The 23,796-nt window shown below is 35.0% G+C and overlaps 1 protein-coding gene across 1 annotated transcript; it reads right to left on the reverse strand.

Annotated features, from left to right (window-relative positions):
• Positions 1 to 317: 317 nt before the first annotated feature.
• LOC147075705 (uncharacterized) lies at positions 318 to 4,924 on the reverse strand. The gene is made up of 3 exons (XM_085942016.1): positions 4,711 to 4,924; positions 4,147 to 4,624; positions 318 to 2,496 (listed from the first exon to the last, which is right to left on the reverse strand). Exons 1-3 carry the CDS (start codon positions 4,787 to 4,789, stop codon positions 2,379 to 2,381), a joined length of 675 nt encoding a protein of 224 aa, XP_085798142.1. The 5' UTR covers positions 4,790 to 4,924; the 3' UTR covers positions 318 to 2,378.
• Between the last annotated feature and the right edge of the window lie 18,872 nt (positions 4,925 to 23,796).

A 23,796-nucleotide genomic window follows, 5' to 3' on the forward strand; every position in this document is an offset into this window, starting at 1 on the left:
CAAAAAAGTTTGAAATCTGCTGAACTGAAGATAAGGCTGTTTAGGATAATTTTGTTGTGGTTATACACTTTTGTGCGAAAGGATAAGAAGACAAGTTCAATATGCCAAATTAACAGGGTGTTGAAGAACTGTCAATCCAAATTAATCGTGATCATCAAATCAACTGCCTCTGAATTAGTAAATTTCAGACAGAAACGGAAGTTTGTCAAAAACACAAATTTTTGGCTGAGTAGCGATTTCAGTGTAGACTTACCAACTTTTTTCATTTGCATAGGGATATAATTGTGTACATATGTGAGGTGATTAATAAAAATGAATTGTATTCACAGAATTACTTTCTTTTATTTAATCATCTCATCCACATTGAAAATGCTTTACAGAGTGACAAAGATCTTTGAAATTGAAAACATCACAATATTATCTATGGCTTTTAAGTGAAGTGTAAACTTAACATCTAAACCTTGCATTTGAATAATTCGTTAAGACGTGCAATAAATGGCGATTCACTCTTCCGAGAATTTCCCAAAAAACCACAGCAGTACACTTAAATCTAGAATATGGGAATAAAAAATAGAAATGTCGGAATAAGAGCACTTGGTTGTGTCAAATAATTATACCAAAATACTTTCCCCTAAACTTCATATTGAGTGCCGGAATTTTTTTGTCAGCAATACAAATAAAAATATTAAATGGACAATTCAACATTAATGAGTACGTATAAATGAAGTAAAAAAAGTAATTTAGAGTTTGATGGCAAAAATATATCAGTTATCTTGCCAATGAGATTCAAATAACGGCATTAACACAAATTTTAATTATACAAGGTGACTTATTTATAATATGAATATCAAATTAGTGGTCTAAAGGCTAAGCAGTTGTGAAAACTTATTACTTCTTGAGAATAGATATAGATATGTAGAATATCAAAAGCTATATTTGTTTATACTGTTGGGATATTCACATAATAAGGATAATGCTTATGGGACAGTGAAATAAATGCTGTGCAAAATTTCATGTGAAATAGTTAAAATACATTTTAGTCACCTTGTGGTCGTTCAATATCAGGAATTCACAAAAGGAGTAGTTTTTAATATTAATTTTTTCACAATTCGATTGAAATAATACAATTAGGTAAATAATAATAACTATACGAAGAACACTGAATATTGAGAGAATTTCTTAATTTGAGTTTTTCAGATCTTGTCATTCTTTTAATTTTTGACTACCACATTTTATTTATAAAGAGTAGCAAATTCTCTCTGAATGTTGTATCAGCGAATGGAGGGTTACATATTTATATATTATTTATTCAGACATGGTTCAATAAAAAAAAAACTGATAAAGAATATTTACTTAAAACTAGGCTTACTGTCGACCGTAAGCGAATGTTTAAAACAAGATAAACTATATTTAACCAAAATATTTATTCAATAATGGTAAATTTCAACAAAATCAGCCGACTTCACAGCATATTAGGTTTCAAATAAGACTAAACATTATATTACTAGGAAAACAAGAGTTATTTAAAAAAAAGAATTAATAGAAGAATTTTGAGATTATTTTATATTAATTGTAAATGTATCAGTCATTCATTTTTAAATTTACATAGTAATAATACTACGCATGCTCTATACAAGATCAAATACTGTCAATAAAGAATGGTAATGAAAGTATTCGTAAATACCCTGATACACAGATCATATCATGAGCGTGGTAGAATTGTCACCACGCACAGAACTATCTTTCTAAATGTCAATAATTAAAAAATAAACAGACTGCAAACATTGAAATGAAACAGTTGATAATCAAAATAAATGAGAATCGTTAAAGCAAAATTAGAAATGTATATCCAGTAATAACTATACACGTGTTATATTTTATACATATATACAATACTGTTTACTAAAAAAAAGAAGAATTAAAATGATTCCACACACTTAGACTTATACTGTTGTTAAGTGTGCAAGTTATTTTAGTAACTATTTATTATTGATAATCAAAACATTTCAACAGCACTTTTTTTGGTATGTGTTTTTATCTAGTTCGCACTAATGTGATATAAATTCAGCATTATTAAAATCGATATCGAGTGACAGGCTGTAATAACAATACATATTTAATATTCAGAAATACACAATTAGTATACTTACAATGTAATCATATTATCTATCTACACAATAATGGTTGCACATCCGCAGAGATGGCTCTTCAAATAGCTGAGACGCATTACATTACATGGCTGGGTGAATGAACAATGTCGGCGACTGTAAAAGTTTGCTGGTTTCCAGTTGATGCGGGTAAGTTTGTCGAGTGTCGCCGCTTGCGTAAAGTGTTGCCAGAAAAACAGACTTTTAAAAAGTGAGCGAGCTAAGAAGAGTTCATAGGGTTCGGTAGTTTCTCTCGGTTCTCGCCTTGTAATATTTCCAGCCGACGAAACCGATGGCCACCAGTCCCAGGGATAACACGATGCCGCCGATGAAGCTGGGACCGTCAAACCTAAAACCAATCACACAAACGTATTCAATGTCTGCCATATTACTTGCAGTGGTGTTTCCCAAACTGTGCTACGCGAAAGGGGTTCATGATTCAACTCGTTTTAGTAAAAATGTTTGACTTATCAGCGATAAATGCACTGAAGCCAACCATATAATAATATAGTGTTGGAACTATGATTTTGGTCTAGGCAGCATGTACATTTAGAATTTAACGGCCCACATGCCCAACGTGGGTCAAAATGGAGATTTTATGGTATTTTCAAAGCATTAGATTGAACATTCCTTAAACATTGTAGATAATCTATTTATATAATTTTGAAGCCTTATTATCCTTTATATTATTATTTTAAACATTCAATGACTGAATAAAGTATTTCTATTACATAACATAGTATTCTTTTAAACCTCTCGATTTAATGTTTTAGAATATAGTCATATTTCAGTACATCCATGTGCAGTGGTGTTAAGATTTTTTAGATTCATTAACTTTTAAGCGCATAAAACCATTAGTAAAATTAATGTAATCATTATTAGTGAAATATTTACGATAAAAAATTATATTTTATAACCTCTGTGATCCCAAATTTGACAAGAATTAGGCATTTTATTATTTAAAAAATGGACACAATTAATACATTTAAAGATAATTCTGAAGATACTGATTATAAGCTATGTCTTTGACAATTCAAATGTGATAAAGATCCTACGAATAATGTTTGCTTTATAATAATTATTGACCAAAGAATAAGGTAGTATTTTTTTGAAATACGCCATTTCTATTGGCATTTCCCAGTGGCTAAGCTACAACATACGGCTGTAGCCATAAATTGACAAAAGATAATGAAGTAGGGAGTAAGATCATGTTAACGTGCGTGTTTGAACATGTGCCTAACCGGAAAAAAAATCGTTTTTTAAATTATCATCTTCAAATGTGTTAATCGTGTCCATTTTTTGGGCCAACATAACATTAAGCATCTCTCTGCCTCACAATATTTTTTCGTCTATGAGGACACTACGGTCCATGCGTCATTATTCATAACCTCAAAATATACGGTGTTTGCCATCTTGCAAAATCACTAGATGACACAATAAAATTAACCAACACGTTTGTACGCCGGGACTCTAGGTGACTAATTATCACGTAGTAGAGCATGAAGTGTGGCCATTGCGATAGTAGTGTGTCCATTAGCTAGGATAGTCTATGAGCTAGGATATGTCACCTAGCAAGGCACCTACCTATGTGGCCTTAGCCTGAGTGACCCTCAAAAGATCTCTAGAATGATTTGAATGGGAAAGAAATGAGAAGTTCTGCATAATATGTAGTATCGAAACCATTAAACTACAGTACCTCAACCACATTATGAGAGGACAAAAGTAAAGCATTCTGCAAACCATTACCCAAGGACAGATCAATAGTAAATGAAGCAGAGGATTTGTGACTAAAGAGCATTTATGACTGGTATGAGTGCAGTTCCAGTGAACTATACCGGACTATAAGCAGACAATAAAGGAATTAAAATAAAAACATTCAGGAATAGCAAGTGTTCTATAATGAAAACATCAATAGGTTTCTTCTTATTGGTCCAAACTCTTTGGATAATGTCACTACAATGAACAATAGAGCAAATAGTATAATGGACAATACACATACCTGTTTCTATGAGGCGCCGGTGTTGATGGAATGTATGGAGTTGGGGTGGTAGAGGGAGGCTTTTCAGTCGTGATATTGTTAGGGGCAGGAGGCATAGTTGTTGGTTTTTCGGTGGTAGTCGCGTTAGGGGTAGTGGTAGGAGCCACGGTTGTTGTCGGTTTATCGGTTGTTGTTGTACTGTTGGGGGTAGTGGTAGGAGCCACGGTTGTTGTCGTAGTGTTAGGTGCCACAGTACTTGTCGGTTTAGCCGTTGTTGTAGTGTCTGTGCCAGGTGTTGTAGTTGTATTCGAGTCAGGGGTAGATGAAGTGGGTTTATCGGTGGGAGTCACGGGAGTGGAGTCGGTGGAAGGTATCGGTTGAATATCGGCGACATGTTTATCGTCGGGGGTCACGGGAGTCGCGTCGGTGACAGGGTGAACGGTTTCGGTGCTGTTTCCATCCTTGCCGCGTGGCTCTTGTTCGGCGATCGCGGGCGACCCTGTAAAACAAAGAAATCCACTCTATGAGGAAAATTCCGTTAGAAAAACAACGCAATTGAAACAATGGTGAATATGTTCGCATTACCTTGTAAACTGGCGCTGTTGATGGAATTGAAACAGTTACACACCACGATAATGGTAAACAATGTTCCGGTAAACTTCATTTTGAATCTACAGAAGTGAACTCCTCAGTCGGACACGATTAAATTTCTAGAAGTCCAGAGAGAAATATGCCGTCGCACTACAACTGCTGAATTCTTGTTAATGTTAATATTTCATTTCACAAGAATCTGACGACTGACGACTAATGACGAAACACTGGTTTGCCAGTTTACAAAAGTATTATTCCAGAACAACAATAAAATTGAATTCGAATAAAAATCTAATAGGTTGAGCAAGTGGCTGACATCCATTTCTCGTAAAAAAATCTGTGAATATAAACCTCTACTCTGTGGAGGCCCATATGATCCTATTAGGATCGGACATGGTTGAAAAAAAAATTCTTTTTTTTGGAAACGGATCACTTTAAAGATTGTGTTAAAATGTAATTTTAATATTTTGACTCTAAAAATAATAAATATAAACCAATATTTATTACTTTATTAACTGGTGATATTCGCTGCACGGAATACTTTTAATTTATTGCCATTCGCAAAATGGAATAGAACATAGAGAATAAAAATCAAAAATTGAATACTGAAAAATGGATAAAAGAGCTTTCAGAAACCTGTACTTATTGGGGTCTGACAAAAGCGCTATATTTCAAATGTAGAAAGGAACGCTCGATAATTTTCCAGTGTATAATATTAGATAGATCTGCAATATAAAAATTAATAAACCATAGTTTTTACATAATGGTAATGTATAAAACACCTTTAAAGTAAATCTTTATCTAATACGCTATCGGCTATTAAGTACAATCAGTAATCATAATTTAATTAGGTACGAAATCACAAATAAATAATTTAAAAAAATACTTACATTACCTATTAATATTGACATTAGTACCTACCTAAATACTAATTATATATAGGTATACCTATCTAATTGGAGTAGGAAAAATTATTAAAAGAAGTAAAATAAAGGACATACCAATATAATTTTTCATTGGCTTCGTTACATAGTAATATAAAAACTTGTCATTAAATTTTAATGTGGATTGGTGTGGATGGAAACCTGTGTGGAGATATGTAGGTACCTACCAAAGACATTGCACGGTCCCTACAGACAGAGCACGATGTCAGACTGAAGCACATTTTGTAGGCAACAGTGTTGCCATATTTTGAAAGTGGAATTATAGTACAGAGCCTCCAAAATTATAGTATTTGGAGATAAAATATAGTACGCGTTGTCATCTGTTGAAAATGAAAATTTTCACAATTTTTCATAGTCGGCTCGTTTTTATTAGGAAAAATATTTCGCCGCGGGCCGCAGGTTCCCAAATTTTCATGGTCGGCTTGTTTTTTTAGGAAAAATATTTCGTCGCGGGCCGCAGGTTCCCGATTTTTCATAGTCGGCTTGTTTTTTTTAGGAAAAAATTTTCGTCGCGGGCCGCAGGTTTCCGATTTTTCGTGGTCGGATTGTTTTTTTTGGGAAAAATATTTCGCCGCGGGCCGCAGATTTCCAAATTTTCGAAGACCACTCGATTGCGAAATGGCAAATGCAGAATTATAGTACTTTTATATAAAATTATAGTACGATTTTCAAAATTATAGTATTTTGGGCGTACTATACCTATTTTATATCGTACATAGTACGCGGACCAAAATTATAGTACAAATACTATAATTATAGTACGGTTGGCAACACTGGTAGGCAATTGCCTACAGATTAAGTGGGCCGTACTTGGACATAAAAACGCCCCATTGAGTATTTTTTTTATCAATACTTCAGCTTGCAACCAATTTATGATGAGCGTGTTTTCATTATGAAAAGTTCCCGCAATAAAAACTTTATAAGGATTAAGGGTAAGAAAGAATAATGCAAATGGAAGTATTTTATTTTTAATAGCAATACAAAAAACACATAATATTTTGAAACATTAAACACAAATCGGTTAATAACAATACGTCCATGTTTACAAATGGGTAAATCTTGCAATAAAAAAATATGATCTTGTGTTTATATATTGTTCATAATAAGTATATAAAATTGCATATTATTGTTGTTTAAATAAAACTATTAAATACAAAACACAGATAAAGTAAACGTACCAGTAGTTGACCACTTAAGAAAAAAAATCAACAAAAATAACGATTAACGTTTAGCATTAGACCTAATGTTGGCAAAGCAAGTCTAATCATAATGGATCAAATGTCTTAATTAATATGACAAGACAAAAATTAAGAAAAGGTCTGTTACAAAAAAATTGTGTTCAATTTTTAAAAACCATGTTGCTGTTTCAGTAGTTGACCATCCAAAAAATTGAAAGTTCCAGTAGTTGACCACTATATTTTTAAGTAGTTGACCATTTCTAATCAGAAGGCTTCGTGGCAAATCTGTCGTCAGAGATCAACTTGGTAGCAATGGGAGGTTCAGTAACAAGTTACATAGGAGAGGATTTTGTTTGACAGCCAATCATCAGCTTTGTTCGGGTGCAAAGGTGCAAAATTAGTTACTTACTTCAAAGTAAAAATACAAAAGTATATTTATTTTAGCAACTAAGTACATACATACTACATAGTAACGCATAGGCTCAGTACTTACCAAAATAAAACTTAACATAAAAATCCTTAGATATTCCAAATAAAGTCCAATTCCGGAACTAAATAAACTTTACGAGTTTTGCTTACTTGTGTCGGGTCATTTATGTGGGATACTACCGCCTTCCATTCATAGCTAAGTACATCGGGTCGCTCTGGCCATTTCCATAGTCTTCCGCACTTTTGCATCGATGAAATAGTAGTTTTTACTTTAGAATTAATATGGACGATTTTCCCCGGGAATTAGTATTATAATAATATAATGTTCATTAATGACTTTCATAACGGGCAGCCATCGAGTTTTAGGTTTAAGACTGAGCTGAACAGGAAGACGTCATTCATAGTTTAGTCGGAAAGTAACCTCAGCGTTGAAAGGACGTCATTTTAATTCAGTCTAACCTCAAGAACCTCTAACCATCGGGGATTTATTTTAAGAAACGCAATAATTATTAATTACAATTCTCGGTCGAATGAATAATCATTATTCATTATAATTATTAGTATTATTAACTTCAAACATAAAATGTACGTGACGTAACCTGATGCCGGCCGAAGGAATACAGGGCTGTCAAAATAATATCAATCTAACGGTACGTTTTAAAGAATTACAAATTTAAAGTTAAAAAATAGCTTACTGTACAGATGGAACCTATAGGGTGGGATCAGATACAGATGGGATCTAGAACCTGATTTCCGGACCTACACTCGGTCGCCTCACGACTGACTGAAGACATCACCGGATCAGCCGAAGCTTCACTCGGACGCTGCAAGCCCAAGCCACCAAGCCAGTCGCCGTGGTGGACGCAGCATGTTTCGCGCCTGCGTGACCTTTTCAGAAAAGCACACAAGGCCTATCAACGTGCACGCCTGCGCAAGCAACCACCTGCCTCCATCGATCCCCTTGCAACCATGGCCAAATCCACCCGAATGGAATACAAGAAAGCGATTACTCAAGCCAAGAAAGACTACTGGCGTAACTTCGTCACCATTGAGGGAGGTTCGGACCCCTGGGGTCCTCCATACCGTGCACTGAGGCTGGGACTCAGACCGACGAGCCTCTTGTGCGGCATCGAGAAACCGGGTGGCGGATTCACCAGTACTGAGTCTGAAACGGCTGCGGTCCTTCTCGAGGCCCTCATCCCACTGGATGATGAATCCAGGGATGACGACGACATGAGGATATCCCGCTATGAGGCTTCTCTTCCCATCGACACGGATCACTCATCGTTGCCTTCCGAACAGGAGATCAACCACATCATACGCACGTTGATTGCTGGCAAGGCCCTGGGCCCGGACTGCATTGACAATCTACTTGTCAAACGCACATGGGCCATCGCCGCGCCAGAGATTACAGCCCTCTTCAGTGACTGCATCAGAAGCGGCACGTTCCCCGAGTGCTGGAAGAGGGGCTTACTTAAGGTAATCCCCAAAGCTGGCAGCCGAGAACCGTCTAGCCCCAAAGCCTACCGCCCTCTAACACTCTTGCCCGCTCTGGGTAAAGTGCTGGAGAAGCTACTGTGCCACAGGATTGAAGCCCACCTGCAGACACACTCGCCGCTTTTCGATAAGCAATTTGGATTCAGAAGAGGCAAATCAACACTCGACGCCATAAGGAACGTGATTGCCATTGCTGAAAATTATCGCCGTAAATATGTCCTAGGAGTTTTCCTGGACATTGCAGGTGCGTTTGATAGTGCGTCCTGGCCTCTTATACTTCAAAAGCTCCGGCTGAAGAGACTACCAGGAAATTTGTTCGCGTCAATTCAAAGTTACTTCACCAATAGCTCGATCGAGTTTCGAGTTGGATCAACCATAATAGAGAGGAACACCAGCACGGGATGTCCCCAGGGCTCAGTCCTCGGGCCCCTTCTCTGGAACGTACTCTTCGACGATCTCCTTAGAAGTTCGCTTCCAACCGACTGTACTGTCATTGCCTACGCAGACGATGCGCTGCTGCTGGTCGAGGCCGACAGCAGGGCGAAGATTGAGAGCACCGTTGGCGAAGCCTTAGCACATGGGTGGCCAACCTTTTCAGCAGCCGGGCAAGATTCTAAAAATGAGATTTCCTACCGAGCCGCACAACCGATATTTTTTATTATTCAAAATAAAAAAAGTAATATAAATTAAATATATTAATTAAATAAAACAAAAATGAGAATCAAACATATTTAATAGATTAGACTTTTTTTTTGAAAATTAAGAAAATAATATAATATACTTAGTAAATTTAGTGAGAGGTTTGATTTTGTGTGGCAGAACTAAGTGCGTCAATATCGATATCGAGTGAGGTTGTTCCTACACGCAAACAGTTTTCCAAATGCATATCAGTAATTCGTGTTCTCACTTGGGATTTGATATGCTTCATCCGACTAAAAAGCTGTTCACACGTGTAAGTGTTTCCAAATAGCGAAGTCATCATTAAAGTATGTTTGTAAAATGCAGGATATTTCTCCTTGTCCAAATATGTTTTGTAAAACTCTTCCAAACCGACCTGATGGAATTTCTCCTTTCGCAATGTTCCATTTGTAAATATCTCGGTAATAAATTCACGTCTACGGAGAATGGCGTTGCAAATGCAGCAAAAATCACACGGTGCTTTTTAAAATCTTTAGCCAATATCGAATCTCAATTTGCGAAATTACTTGGACATCTTCTCCCAGGACACTTCCAGGCCAATTCTTAGATGCTTCACATCACCAATTGACGGGTCCCGTGATACTCTCGATTACGACCGAGGGTGGTACGGGACGGGTTTGGTGGAGGGACTTTAACTTCAACGTACAGATGGAATAATTACATATTTCCAAGCGTCAAACGGCATACAACATTCATCTAAAATAAGTATGAAAAGATGATTATGTTATGTTATTTTTTTATTGTTCTTATTTTTTTGCTTATCAAAATATTTTCCGTATTATCTGATGATGTGTATTTTGAGTATATCGTAAGATGTATCTTGTATCATTAAAATTGCTATTAAGTTGATATAACATAGGAAAATCTGTAAATCATTAAAATGTTAATTTCGTTATAGTTTTTAATTAAACCTGTGCAATTACATATTAGGTTTAAACACTGTTGTACTGTGTGATTTTTATAATATCAGATAGCTTTACGCGAGATGGGCAAGATAAAAAATAAAACTGTATGATGTCGGCAGAAGATTAAACAAAACCCAGCTCATTGGATAACCGAATGGTAAGCAACTGTATATATGATATTTTTCCGCCAAATTGCACACAATTTAAACAACTTATCATAAGACTAAGTTAGTTATACGTCTTCGACAGCCCTGGCGTCATTCAATACTGTCGGTACCTTTATGTTCTCAGCGATCCGCTAGCTTTGAATAAAAAAATAATCTGTGGGTGACTCCACGTTAATAATCATTTTTTATGTAAATTATTTCTTGCATTGGCTTTAATTACCAACAAATTACAATAAATATTGTACCTACCTATTGTTGTAAAAGTAAAGTTGCGTTACTTGTTTGTAAAAGTGTCAGACTAAATTTAAACTAATCGGGTTAGTAATAAAAGTCAATTAATTGAGTAAGCATGTACTTGGTAGAATTCCATTTTAAAAGAAATGAAAATATAATTAATTATATTTTCATTTTTTAACTCTTTGGCTGCTACGATGTTGTGCAAAATCCGGTCGAGGATTGCTACCAATAATTGTCGATAAATTAAAGTATTGTATTATTTTTAGACACCTTACCACTCTAATTGATTCTGCGAAATCGGAATATTATGAAAACACGTTTCGTAATTAATTTATCGTGTTGAATAGATAATGAGGCAATTAGATATCCCCTGCTTCATGTGCCGTTAAAATTAATTGAACTTCTCTTTCTCGCTCTATCATACTGACGATCACGTGTGCGAGCGAAACGAACTATCGACTTTTGATTTTTAACAGCTATTGGAAACAATCGGTTACTTCAAAATATTATTTTAATTCCATTAGATTGCGTTAGCAAACAACACGTACCCCCATAACATCTTATTGAGAAAATAATTCCTCATTTGGATTATAATTTTAATTCCTGCAAAATGATTACGGACAGCGAAAGTGATAGCGAAATAATGGCAGCTTTTCGAGGAACTCGAAGAACTAGCTGCTCTACCGATTCTGATAGTGAATTTGCGGATAATAATCAACTCATGGGTGGTAGTGACAACTCTTTATATGACTCTGATTCAGTATAATCTGTAGTATTTTTAGGGAAACACTGCTCTTAAATACTTTTCCCACTGTTTCAAATGTATAAAATTAAATAAAAAATTGTCATTCCACCCAAAATTTGACTGTAAACAAATAAAAAACGAAATTCGTTTATATTGTAAACTGAAATTTGTATTTGGAATTAATGCTTTTATTATAAAAATGCTGATGCGATGAAAAAAAATACAATAGTTATAAGTTCTAACCCTACCTAGTCACAAAACATATATAAATCAAGTTATATTACACAACAATAAAACTAAATATATCAACATGTTTCATACCGCTGGAGCAGTAGTATGTTCCAAAATTAACTTAACATTTCAGGCACCAAATGCAAAACGACGATTGTTGTTAGCATTTCTGGGCATTATCAAAAACAACGATATAACGTTGCGTAGCATTCTAAGGGTTAATAAAAAGTCACTTTCTTTTTATAATAAACAGACATCACTATATTCCACTTTTTTTTAAAATATGCATTAGAATTTAACAATATCTATCTATTTTTTTAATAATTATGTAATAGGTCTTACACATTCAAAAGAAATACTATTCATTGATAATGTTTTAATGAAATAAAAATGTAGGTAGATATGTATTTCAACATCCTTCGTATGTTTAGTTCTCGGACAATTTCAGGTTAAAACGTTATTAACATATTATTAAGTTTATATCGTGGCTATCCATCATATTGGTTGCAATACTTCCCACCAAACAGCTGATTAACAAATTGAATTTAGTAACATTTACGTATATTAGAAGATATAATTTTTTGGTCACCCCATACTTTCTTCACGACGACAGTGTTTACGATTTAAAATTAATTATGAGATCATTATTTACTTTAGACCAAAGCATTGTCGGCGACCTTTGAATATTACCAGTAGAGCAACAATTCCGGACCACATGTACAAAAATCATATTTTCAATTCTCAATTGCATTTCTGTAGAGCGTCCCCTTAAAGCTTTTATCACTAGACTCATGCCATTCACTCTCCGCTGAGTCTGAAATGTCAACACTTGAGTTAGAAGACTCAGAAGAAAAACGCATTTTCTTCTTGACTGTTTTCAATTTCCCCATTTTTTTCTTCCTTTGCTTGCTCATTCAGTTCTTTCTTTCTTTGCCTCTCTGCAGCTCGTTCTTTTTTCAACCGTTCCATTTCTTCTTTCTTCCTCTTTTTGTTTAGGAAATACTCCTGGCAAGGTTTACCGGAAACACTGGTGGGGGTTTTTTCTCTTTTTGCTTTCTTCTTGAATTTTTCTTCCCCTTCACCGGGGAAGAAAAAATGTCTCTTGAATGGACTACGGACATTTGATGGACCAGCCACGGGTTCACTGGCGATTGGAGACGAAGTATCATTACAAATCCTTATACCAGCCTTAGGTGCACTGGCGATTGGAGACGAATCACCATCACAAGTCGTTAGACCAGCCACAGGTGCCCTAGCGACTGAAGATGAAATATAATAATTCATAGTAGGGTAAGAGCTACTATTATGGGCCAGCTTCAATTATTGGCCACTTGCAGATAAAATCTAGTTTTTTAAGATATTAAATCAACATTGCCGTCTGTTAACTTATTAAGAAATCTCGTCAATTGTTCCTCCGTTGGTAAAATAGATAACTGTTACTTTTAGCATTATAAAAAAACCTCAAAACCGCATTTTTATCTGACAGTTCGAGCGAAACCGTGAAATAAGTGGGATTTATTGTAAATTGTACAAGGCCATGACTTTTGTTAAAAGGTATGTTAAACATTTAATATCATACAAAATGCTAATCCAATTGACAAAAGTATATATGTATTTGATTTATGTATACATCATTAGAGATATAATGATGGTGGCCAATAACGGATTCCAAAATACGTCGATTTTCCTTTATCGGCCGGCCTGGCTAATAATAGAATATGTGACTAATTAGTAAAGTATTACATTTATTTTTATTAGTTGAATAGTGTTTTAACAGTATTATTAATCATCTTTGTTTTTATTATATTTCTCCGACATTCGTAGATAAATGTTGGCCACCTGGCCCATAATTGTAGTTTTGATGGCCGATAATAGAAACTTTTTTCTTAATTGTTCCAGAATAAAAATGCATCAAAATAAATTAATGAAATATAGTCAAGAACGGAAGAATAAAAGAAGCAATAGAGTATATGAAAGACCATAGTGAAGAGTCTTTGCGTTCAGTAACAAGCAGCACGTTAAAATTCAAAACTAAAATTCCTTCCGCAAAAATCCTCTACTGAAAAGTTTTGTATGCTGTTCCGACTGTGGGAAAACTTCAATGATTCTCATTTATCCTCTATGCTACATCAAGAAGTTTTTTAACCTCTAGGTATTAGATAGATATAAGATTTCTTTTGAATTATTGTAATCAATTTCCAACAAGCTCTACGTATTTAATTAAATATACCTCTCTCACTGTAACTCAATGTGTTCTTTGTATTTTTAATTAATATGTTACGTATGTCTACTAAAATGACGTTGATTGAACACTTAATAATGATGTGTGATCATAATATTACATAAACTGTTTTTTTAATTTTTGTTTAAATATGTTATTACAGCAATTTTAGGGTGGCCAATAATTGCATCTTTTGGTGGCCAATAATTGAAAAAAGTGGCCAATAATTGTAGATTTCTGCCTTTTTTAAAATTTTTTTTTAAATGTTCTGATAATTGATTATTATAAACAAATAAACAATTTAACAAATTATATTATTTTATTTCACCTTCCTAATGATGTGTGTCCACAAAAAATTAACAAAGTTGAAAAAATCCTTAACTGGCCAATAATTGTAGCTCTTACCCTATTCCAGGCGGCCAAAGACATCATATCATCGGATTCCTCTTCTTGCAATGCCTCATCGATGAAGCTGACTGGCTCAGGTGGAGTGATATTTTCCAACTCATTTTTTACTTTTCGCCACAGTGCGAACAGTGACTTATCATCTTGATCAGGTTCGTTGTTTTTGCGGAATGATTCAAGATTTTCCTCATCTATGTTTTTACTCAGGAACTGCAGTCTTCTCTCTAAATACCGCTTGCATTCCTCTGATTCCATTGAAGGCACACTTTCAGATTATCCTGGTCAGTGACGTCCTTAGACAAAAAGCCGCCCCTAAGCAGCGCCAAAATGCCGCCCCATTTTACAGAGTTTTTTTTATCACCCTTTCATGACTCCAATATCTAAGATTTTTTTTGTATGGATACATTACTAAAAAATATATATATACCACTAAATCTAATTTAAATGCCGTCTCTTCTACTTTTACTACGACGACCGACAAACATATTTGGATAATAAGTATGTAAGTATGTACCTACCTATAATTAACATATGATTTTCAAGCCTGCATGTGTCATTGCTGGTCATCAAGGACGTGACGTCCAAAGACAATTGAAGTAAACTAGACATTGCGAATCGAACAAAAAAAATACAGTCCTGTTAAACCTGTTATGTTAATTAATAGATACATTTTGTTTCCAACCAGCGAGATGATTTTTTAACGGAAAGATATTTCCGTTATTACTAAGTTTAGGTACCTATTTATATATATACCTAATGATTTTCCTCGATTTTCCGCCCTTCGAGTAACTGCCGCCCCCAAGCGACGCTCAATTTGCCTACCCCCACGGGACGTCACTGATCCTGGTACTGTTAAAGCTTGAGGGCTCCATGGACAAAGTCCACATTTTCGGAAATTTCTTGAGGAATTATTTTGTACTTGTAGAGGACTGTCGTTGGTTTGACAGCCCCACCGACACGTTACGACGGTTATGCATTCTATATCGTCGGCATTTACCTGCTGGTACACTGTCTTGATTCCTTTTTTGGCTAAGACCCTGCTCCCCTAGGGGCGGCAGGTTATATGAAAGTATGGTGAAGCAGGCAGGTTATATAAAAAAGTATGGTGAGGTAGGCTGATAAACAATTTGCGGCAAAACTAACGTTAACATTATTAATTATATGGGTACGTTATAATGACCAAAGTAAATCCTCCGTGATGCCCTGCATTTTTTTTATCGCGTCGCTATTTCTCGCAAGTTGTCGGCTATTGTTGGCTTGCTTCATTCAGTTGCTATATATTCAGGGCTATAATTCAAGATTTTTTTGTTTTTTGAAGAAAAAATACACAAACCCGTTGCTGAAAAAATACAAAAAAAAGTTGACACCTAGGTCATCTACTGGATAGAACCACCCTAGACACTTCTAAATAATAAATAATCATCGTTCCATACTTATGAATGTAACAATTGTTCAAAACTAAGTGATATAATTTAAGTTAATTTATCTAGTAGTTGACCACCCCACAAACTTATAAATTAATATAACTTAAAAATTACAAATGATCTCGATACTTCGATATTATGACTGCCCGTAATGCATTAACTTGATATTATGAAGTAAAAAACATTAAATTGCCATATGCTTCCATCCACTGATATCCTTAACAATTTACTTAAGAAATTAAAAATAAAATGCTTACGGCGTGATGTGTTGTTTTCAAATAGCTGCTATGACGCTCCTATGACATATGGTGATGTGTTAGTTCCTCAATCCGACCACAGATGGCTTCACTTGTCTGAACATTACAATTTATTTAGAGTAATCCCGCGTCTACGTTTCTTATTTTGGGCATTTTATTGAAAAAAGGTCAACTACTGGTACATGGTCAACTACCGGTACATTTACCTTATGTTGAAAATTTTTTACACAGTTAATTATAAACAAAAGAAAGTTAATTATATTAACCATTCACTCATGTGGGTATGTGTATTTTGAAAATATTTTATGAAAGAAAAATATAACATGGGTTTGTTTTCGACATATTGTTTATACATAAAATTACTTACCTACTGTTTATATAAAACTATTACACACAAAATACAGGTATATGTTGAAAATTTGATTATACAGTTAATTACAATAGGTATTTATCTCTTTCGCATAATATTATCAGAGAAGCCCTGCATAATATATTATATGAATATATTCATACAAAAAAAACGATTATATAACATTACAAAATTGCCACATATACCTATTCCATTACATGCTTCATATAAATACAATTTTTTATTTTGTACGTAGGTATTCTTAAAAATATATTTAACTCTGAAATGAATTATAAATTTATCTAAATAAGTAACTAGCACTAATATTTTTTACTTTGAAAACAAATCTTATATTTTGGGTTCAAAATAATATTACGAGTACGGCCCTGGCACATGACATTGGAGAGTAAACATTTTGACGTTTCACATAATTGTCATTGTAACAGATGTTTTAGGAAAAACTATCAATGTATAATTAACAATATGCATATAATATTCTTCCGAAATGCTGTGTCTCCTTTGTATTCTTCCATTAATAAATACTTTTTTAGCCGAATAACATCTGAAATCTTTGTAAATTACAATACTCAACATACAACAATATCCGCCATTTTTTTTTACAACACAAAAGCAAACGATAGTGATGTAGCAGCTTAATACTTTGGACGCGGAAGACGCACACGGCGCGTAATGACCAGGCGGCCGATCGATGTAATTAACGTGCATTTTAAAGGGGGCAATTAAAATCTCATTATCTCTTCAGCAGCGAAAGCGTTAAGCGTCAATTACATTGAGCTACTTTACGAGCTGCTTGTTGGCGAATTTACAATCTGCCTGAAAAGTCGCCCAGTGTCATCATTGAACAAGCTAACAAGCAGATTGTAAACACTCTACCGAGAAAAGTTGAACGCCAGTCAACTTTACACGCTACACGCAGGCGTGTGGGCCTACTGCGTCTGCGCAGTAGAGACCTCACGGTAAAAAAACGAACTACGTTCTGTCAAAATAGTAGCTGGCTTGTGGCTTCTCAGCGAATGGAAAGTTTTGTGTGTCATCATCACAATCGCAGTAGCCGAATCACCCGCTTTTAAATTCGCCAACAAACAGCTCGTAAAGTAGCTCAATGTAATTGACGCTTTACAGTAATACCAACAGACTCTTTTTCTGTTTCGTATTGCTTCGTACGTGTTCGTACGAAAATTATATGTGCACTCTCCACAGTTTAATCTCTTTTGTAGGTACCTTAGATTAACCAAGATACCTACATGCCACTTTATTAAAAATTCTGATTTTTCGTAATTTGGAACATTTTGATTAAACTATTTTACAACGTTTTTCTTAGGTCGTATTCTTATTTGTCCGGTGGTTGTTTGTCCGGTACAAATCTTGCAATCGATTTTTAACTAACTTCCCGACTAGCTAGACATTTGAAACTTTTAGAATATATCAGAACACGATGCACATGCATTTGTTTAATACTTTTAGCCATCTTTAGGTAGAATTGAATTCATTTTCAGTCAATTCTGTTTTGTATGAAAAGTTATTTCGATACCATTATTGGTTGCTAGAGGGTCCTAGCAACTAAATTATTAATATATACCTACGTGCGTTACTATGGAAATCAATATGGAATGACATATTTCATTATTCAGTATTTCTATCAAGTATTTGATTTTTTTGATCGTTTAAGCTAGTCAAGTCATGTTTATATGATTCAACAGAAAATTTAAAAACGTTGTAAGTATATAAAAAGTTCTTTTTATCTTGTAATTATTTTATTCAAATTAAAATCCACCTTGTACGGAAAACCAAGAGCATCGTTTGTAATAAGTACTTAAATTAATTTTAAAAAGTGTGGTGATAGATATGATTTACGAATGTGGCATTCTTAATTCAATATTCATTATTTTAAACAACCTCAAAAATGTAGTTACATATAAAAAAAAATATTAAAATATTTACACATGTGGGATAAATTACTATGTAAAGGATATATTTTCATATTATTTTCTCATTGGATTCTGTGTTGATTTCATTTGTACGTACTACCTATGTACTTAGGTAGGTACCTATTTTTATTTCGTCAACATTTTTAATTCGTGCATGAGTTTTCGCAATGTATTATTATTTGCTTAATTCAATAGGTAATAGGTAGGTTTATACTTTCTGACATTAAAGTATATGAAATTAAATGAGAGCAATAATATTACCTACAATACTCTCCATCATGGAGCACGAGAAGAAGGTAGCAAAACACCAGTTTATGGTAATTGAGATGGTTAATTTTATTGTTCATTTTTTTAGAATCTAGTTACTGATCGCATATAATTGGTTTGACTGTTAACGACGGTTAACGGAGACGCCGTGGGTCTCAGGTTCGAATCCTGGGTCTGGCAAGTACACATATTGTTTTTCAATTTGTGTGTGAGTCAGGGTATGGACCTAATAGGTTGAGCAAGTGGCTGACATCCATTTCTCGTAAAAAACAAAATCTGTTAATACAAACCTCTACTCTGTGGAGGCCCATATGATCCTATTAGGATCGGACATGGTCGGAAAAAAAATGTATGTATTAAATGTATCAACTCACGTATTTTTTTCGACTTATACGTGGTGTAAATGAGAACTCTGTCATTCTTGGTAGTATTGACTTGTGTGTCCCTGATAACTATCTTAGAAATTGGGATCATCAGCTATTTGTTCTCTCGAGGAGCAGAACTAACCTGCTATTGGTGATGCCAATTGGGAAGGCAATAACTCTGTTTTACCAAATCGCTTCGGATGTTGATATATTCCATCTACATGAGGATGATGTTACACCCCCTAATGGTCCCCATTTGGCGATGTTTTCTCTGGGGATCTAGAGGCTTGAACCAAATTCGGGCTGACTCATAGTAATATGAACAGGGGTCGATTACGAGGAATAAAATGCGTAGAATTATTTCAGTATTAATGTATGTAAATTCCTGCCGTTTCCCATACATTATTCTTAGCATATTTTATTTAAAAATAAACTAGCATCAGTAATTAATTTAACCGCATTAATCATAAGCGTTATTTAGATAAAAGTATTAAAATCACTTTTCTTTTTTTATAAGTACATTTTTAAATTTGTCCGCATGTCATTGACTAAATAATTAAATGTCCTTCAGCCTGTTTTGCGAGAGGCCAATGCTTGCCTGCAGCGGGGAAGGGGAATAAATAGAAAGAAACGTGGTGCGATGCGAAATATTGTTTTGGGGGTAGAATATTCCAGACGGCCAGACAATAAACAAGTTAAACTCGCACTCCGCATTAGAAAAATTATAACAATGTCATAATATGTAATCAAAGCCGTATAATGTTTTAATAAAACCTCGCCGTTTCCGACTACAATTCCGGTGTTTTATTTTGTTCAATCCGAAGTCCTAACGACAGACGGAACACCATCATACTGAGTGAGGAGATGAATGCCTCTCCTCGCTAACGACTTGGACGGAGATGTCAATGATTATTTATAGGTGGACGTTGTTTTATAAATTCTTAAAATAGAGTCTGCTATTACTTACTTCCTTGTACCTATATACTTAATATTTTTTTGTATTTACACATTCTACTGTTCTTTCTTCTTCTTCTTCTTCTTCCACCCTGTCACGTCCCAACATTGGGGCATAGGGCAAGCACAAGTTGGCTCCACTTCCCTCGGTCCATCATCAACTCCTGCGCCTCCCGTCATGTCAGACCTGCAGCACGTAGGTCGCTTTTGTAGCACCGCTGCAGGGTGAGGGAGGGCCGGCCACGGCGACGAAACCCTTGAGGCTATGCCACAAGGGTACGAAGTGCCGCACTCTTTGGCGGCATCCGGAATACGTGTCCCAGCCACGTAAATCGTCTCTTCGTGATAACTTCAATCACCGAAGGCTGTTGTGTCTGCTCACGAACTCAGGTGTTTGTAACGCGGTTGTACCAATGTACCCCTAAGATTCGGCGGAGACATCGATTCTCAAAGCTCAAAAGCCGAGACTCTTGAAGCTTAGTAAGATGCCATGTCTCACAGCCATACAGGAGCACAGGTAGCACGCACGCGTTAAACAAACGACATTTGGTCCTCACAGAATACAGCCTTGACCTCCATGCGACTCCAAGCTGGTTGAACGCAGAGCCCGCCACACCCATGCGGATTCCAAGCTCACCAGAAATACCACCATTATCGGCAACCGTGGCACCCAAGTATTTGAATCTGGACACCAGCTCGACGGGCAGACTGGAAACCCGGAGAGGAGTGTCGGCGTCGACGCATGCAGCACTGCACATGGATTTGGTCTTAGCCGCATTCAGATGAAGACCCACACCTTTCGAGTTCACGGTGAGCCTGTTCACGGTCACCTCCAACCTTTCGATCGTCGAGTCAAACACGACTGCGTCGTCTGCGTACTCCAAGTCGCACAGTCTTTCTTCGCATATATCGGTTGTGTCATCATGATGTAGATGTATCCCACTGTCGGGGCAAACTGTCTGACGCATTACGCATAATACTGTTTTATCTTTTTTTTATGTACCTAATACTGTTTTAGTATTACTTCTTTGTTTCAAAATGTCATGTTGTGAACGTCTTAAACTTATAATTTGTAATGTCCACAATATGTAAAATAAATAATATAAAATAAAATATGCAAAAAAAAAAAACCCACCCTACTTGCTGTATCAATTTACCTCAGTACCTATTAGCAGGGTTGAAACAGTTGGAATACTTTTCTTAATAATGAATTTTTACATTAATTAAGTAATTAAAAAAGTACATTTTCATTGCCTTAGTGGTGAAACTGAGCTAGTTTTAACCAAAAATGTAAAAATCATGTCAACCCACCTCGGTCTCCCCTTGTTATTGTTTACTTCCATTCTTATCAACATCGTATGTAACCTGTAAAGTTATTGATTAAGTCTTTCACCGCTAAAGACGCGCAAGGCGCGTGGCCATTAGATAGTACTTTCACTGCTGATTAGTTAATTACCACATTTAATTGTCATGCTAATTGCTTCATGCCAGGTGTGTCTTTAGCAGTGACCGAGTTGTGGTAACTAACTAGTAATAGTGTCGCTACATTTCAAACTCAGCCATGTCCATAATGGATTAAAAGGAGAAAAACAGCCTTTTTTGTTTCCTTGTGTACACGGTCATAAAGATGAAAGTTTATATTATTGCGATTATAGAATGTTTGAAACTAATAAGTTCCACATTAATAGTTTTCATGTAATTTTCATAGATTCTTCAAAAAATGGATTTTTTATATGGACATGGCTTGGTTTGTCACAAAATCAACAAAGTCCGTGCGGACTTGGCTTATTTTGATATTTCCGTGGCAGCCATTTTATTAGCTATAATGGTGTCATTCTTCTGGGCTGGACTTAGGAAATGGAAAAGGGCGAAATAATAAATAAATGTTGATGATAACATAAATTTATTTTCAAAAAATTTTCTCAATATAACAATATTATTAATTTAGACAAAAAATTAGGAAAATGTGATTACGACGGAAAAAATATGGTTTCTAATTTTCAAACATAAAAAATCGATATAAAAGTGACTTCATGCTCGGCAACACAAAAACCTAAAAAATCCTTCAGGAATTGTTATAATTATAGATTTGTATTAAAAATTAAATTTTACAAATGGTCCAAATGGATAATAATTAATATAAATGGTTGAAGCCCTCAGCTAGATACAATTCTAGGAAATGCGTTGGTTTTACTAATAATTAAATGCCAATTAAGTATATCTCAGGGTATGGATATTCAATAATTGTGACAATTTTTTTTTGTTCAGTTTAGTCAGTCAATATCACAATTTGAAATGTTTTAAATAGTGCTACACATTTTTCTATTTGATACCTACAACTTGGCAATCATAAAATAATTATAAAATATATTCTTAATAGGATTTATAAATTACCTATTTAATTCAGTAAAGCATGTACGAATAATTATTATTAAAATCTTTAAATTAATTAAGGAGTGGGTGCGGTGTGTGTTTTTTTAAGAACTGCAAAGGGTTCTATAAGTCTCGTAAATTAGAATTGTGTAAAGCCAAATTTATATTCTCAGTACTATGAATAAAATGTCAAATGCGACCCTGCTTGACACTGGATGCTTTTTAGGATGCAGGTTAAGCAAAATAAAACTTATCGATTTTCCTTATCTTTGGCGCGTTTTGTCGATTCTGCCTAAATTATTCGTTTTCTCGCCTTATCGGGGGTCACTCCTGATATTTGAAACCTTATTTTTATTAATTATTTCTATTAAAAAATGTTGAAAAAGATACTATTGACACTCACTCACTCAACGGTTTCCAAACAACTGACGGCCATGTTGTTGTAATCGCCTTCAGTGATTGGCCTGAATGGATCCACTTCACCACATGGAACCACTTCAGTGGATATGGGTGAGTCTGAAAAAACTGTTCATCTTTGACTTCCATTTACTTATTATACAGGCGGATTTGGATGGTTTTGATAATACAGAAATGTTAGAAAGCATTAGTTCTGCAGCAATTCACAAAAAAGTAAAAAATACCTAAAGGTGGACTTGGCTGAGTTTGAAATGTAGCGACACGTATATACTTATATCGTATACACTTACTTCCTTACTTCGTATATACTTACCAATTATTCATATTCCTCAATTTCAACGCAATCTGCACTGAAATGCCAAATTAAATATTTTGACGAGACTTGAGGATTTTACGAGAGGGCTTCCTGTCCTCGAGGATTACATGAAATGGTTCTGCACTCTGGTATGTCTGGTCTATTCTGAGGTCTGCATGAGATAGTTATGAATCAGTTTCCACTTGCATGCATATAATTTGTTATGTTGAATGGTTATTTTAGGAGGTGTGTAAGTATATAATTTTTCATTTTGGCAGGTAAGTAAATACTATAAATATCTTGAAGAGACCTAATCTAATAATAGCTTATCCCAAGGTATTTGTAATAAAATTATTTATCTAAATTTTCTGATCCTTTTAATATCACTTATATAATATTTATTGGCAGTATGGTTGTGCTTACAGGGTCGACTTTAAAAATAGTGTAGTCCGGTTTAGGGCATCCCATTAACGGGGAGGAAAATACTAGCCGGATATCATGAATCAATATCCGGTTAACAGACAGATTCCAAAAAAATCCAAGTTTCAAAACTAATGCTTTTTTTAAAATTATGATATTTTTATTAATAGTACCTTCATTATCGTGACCCTCACTGGTGAGGATCATGACTCCCTTTAAACCTCTTCATTAAGTGTCTCCAATGATCCCTGTATTTCATCCTTCATTTGATTAGACCGTTATGTAAGTGACATACCTCTGCTGCATCGACTCTTGGTGTTTACGTGGATGATGAGCCTTTCCAAACTATTGT

Source organism: Rhyacophila brunnea, unplaced genomic scaffold (assembly GCF_057557595.1).
Source record: "Rhyacophila brunnea isolate RB1 unplaced genomic scaffold, BYU_Rbru_1.0 scaffold_14, whole genome shotgun sequence".
Lineage (NCBI taxonomy): Eukaryota > Metazoa > Arthropoda > Insecta > Trichoptera > Rhyacophilidae > Rhyacophila > Rhyacophila brunnea.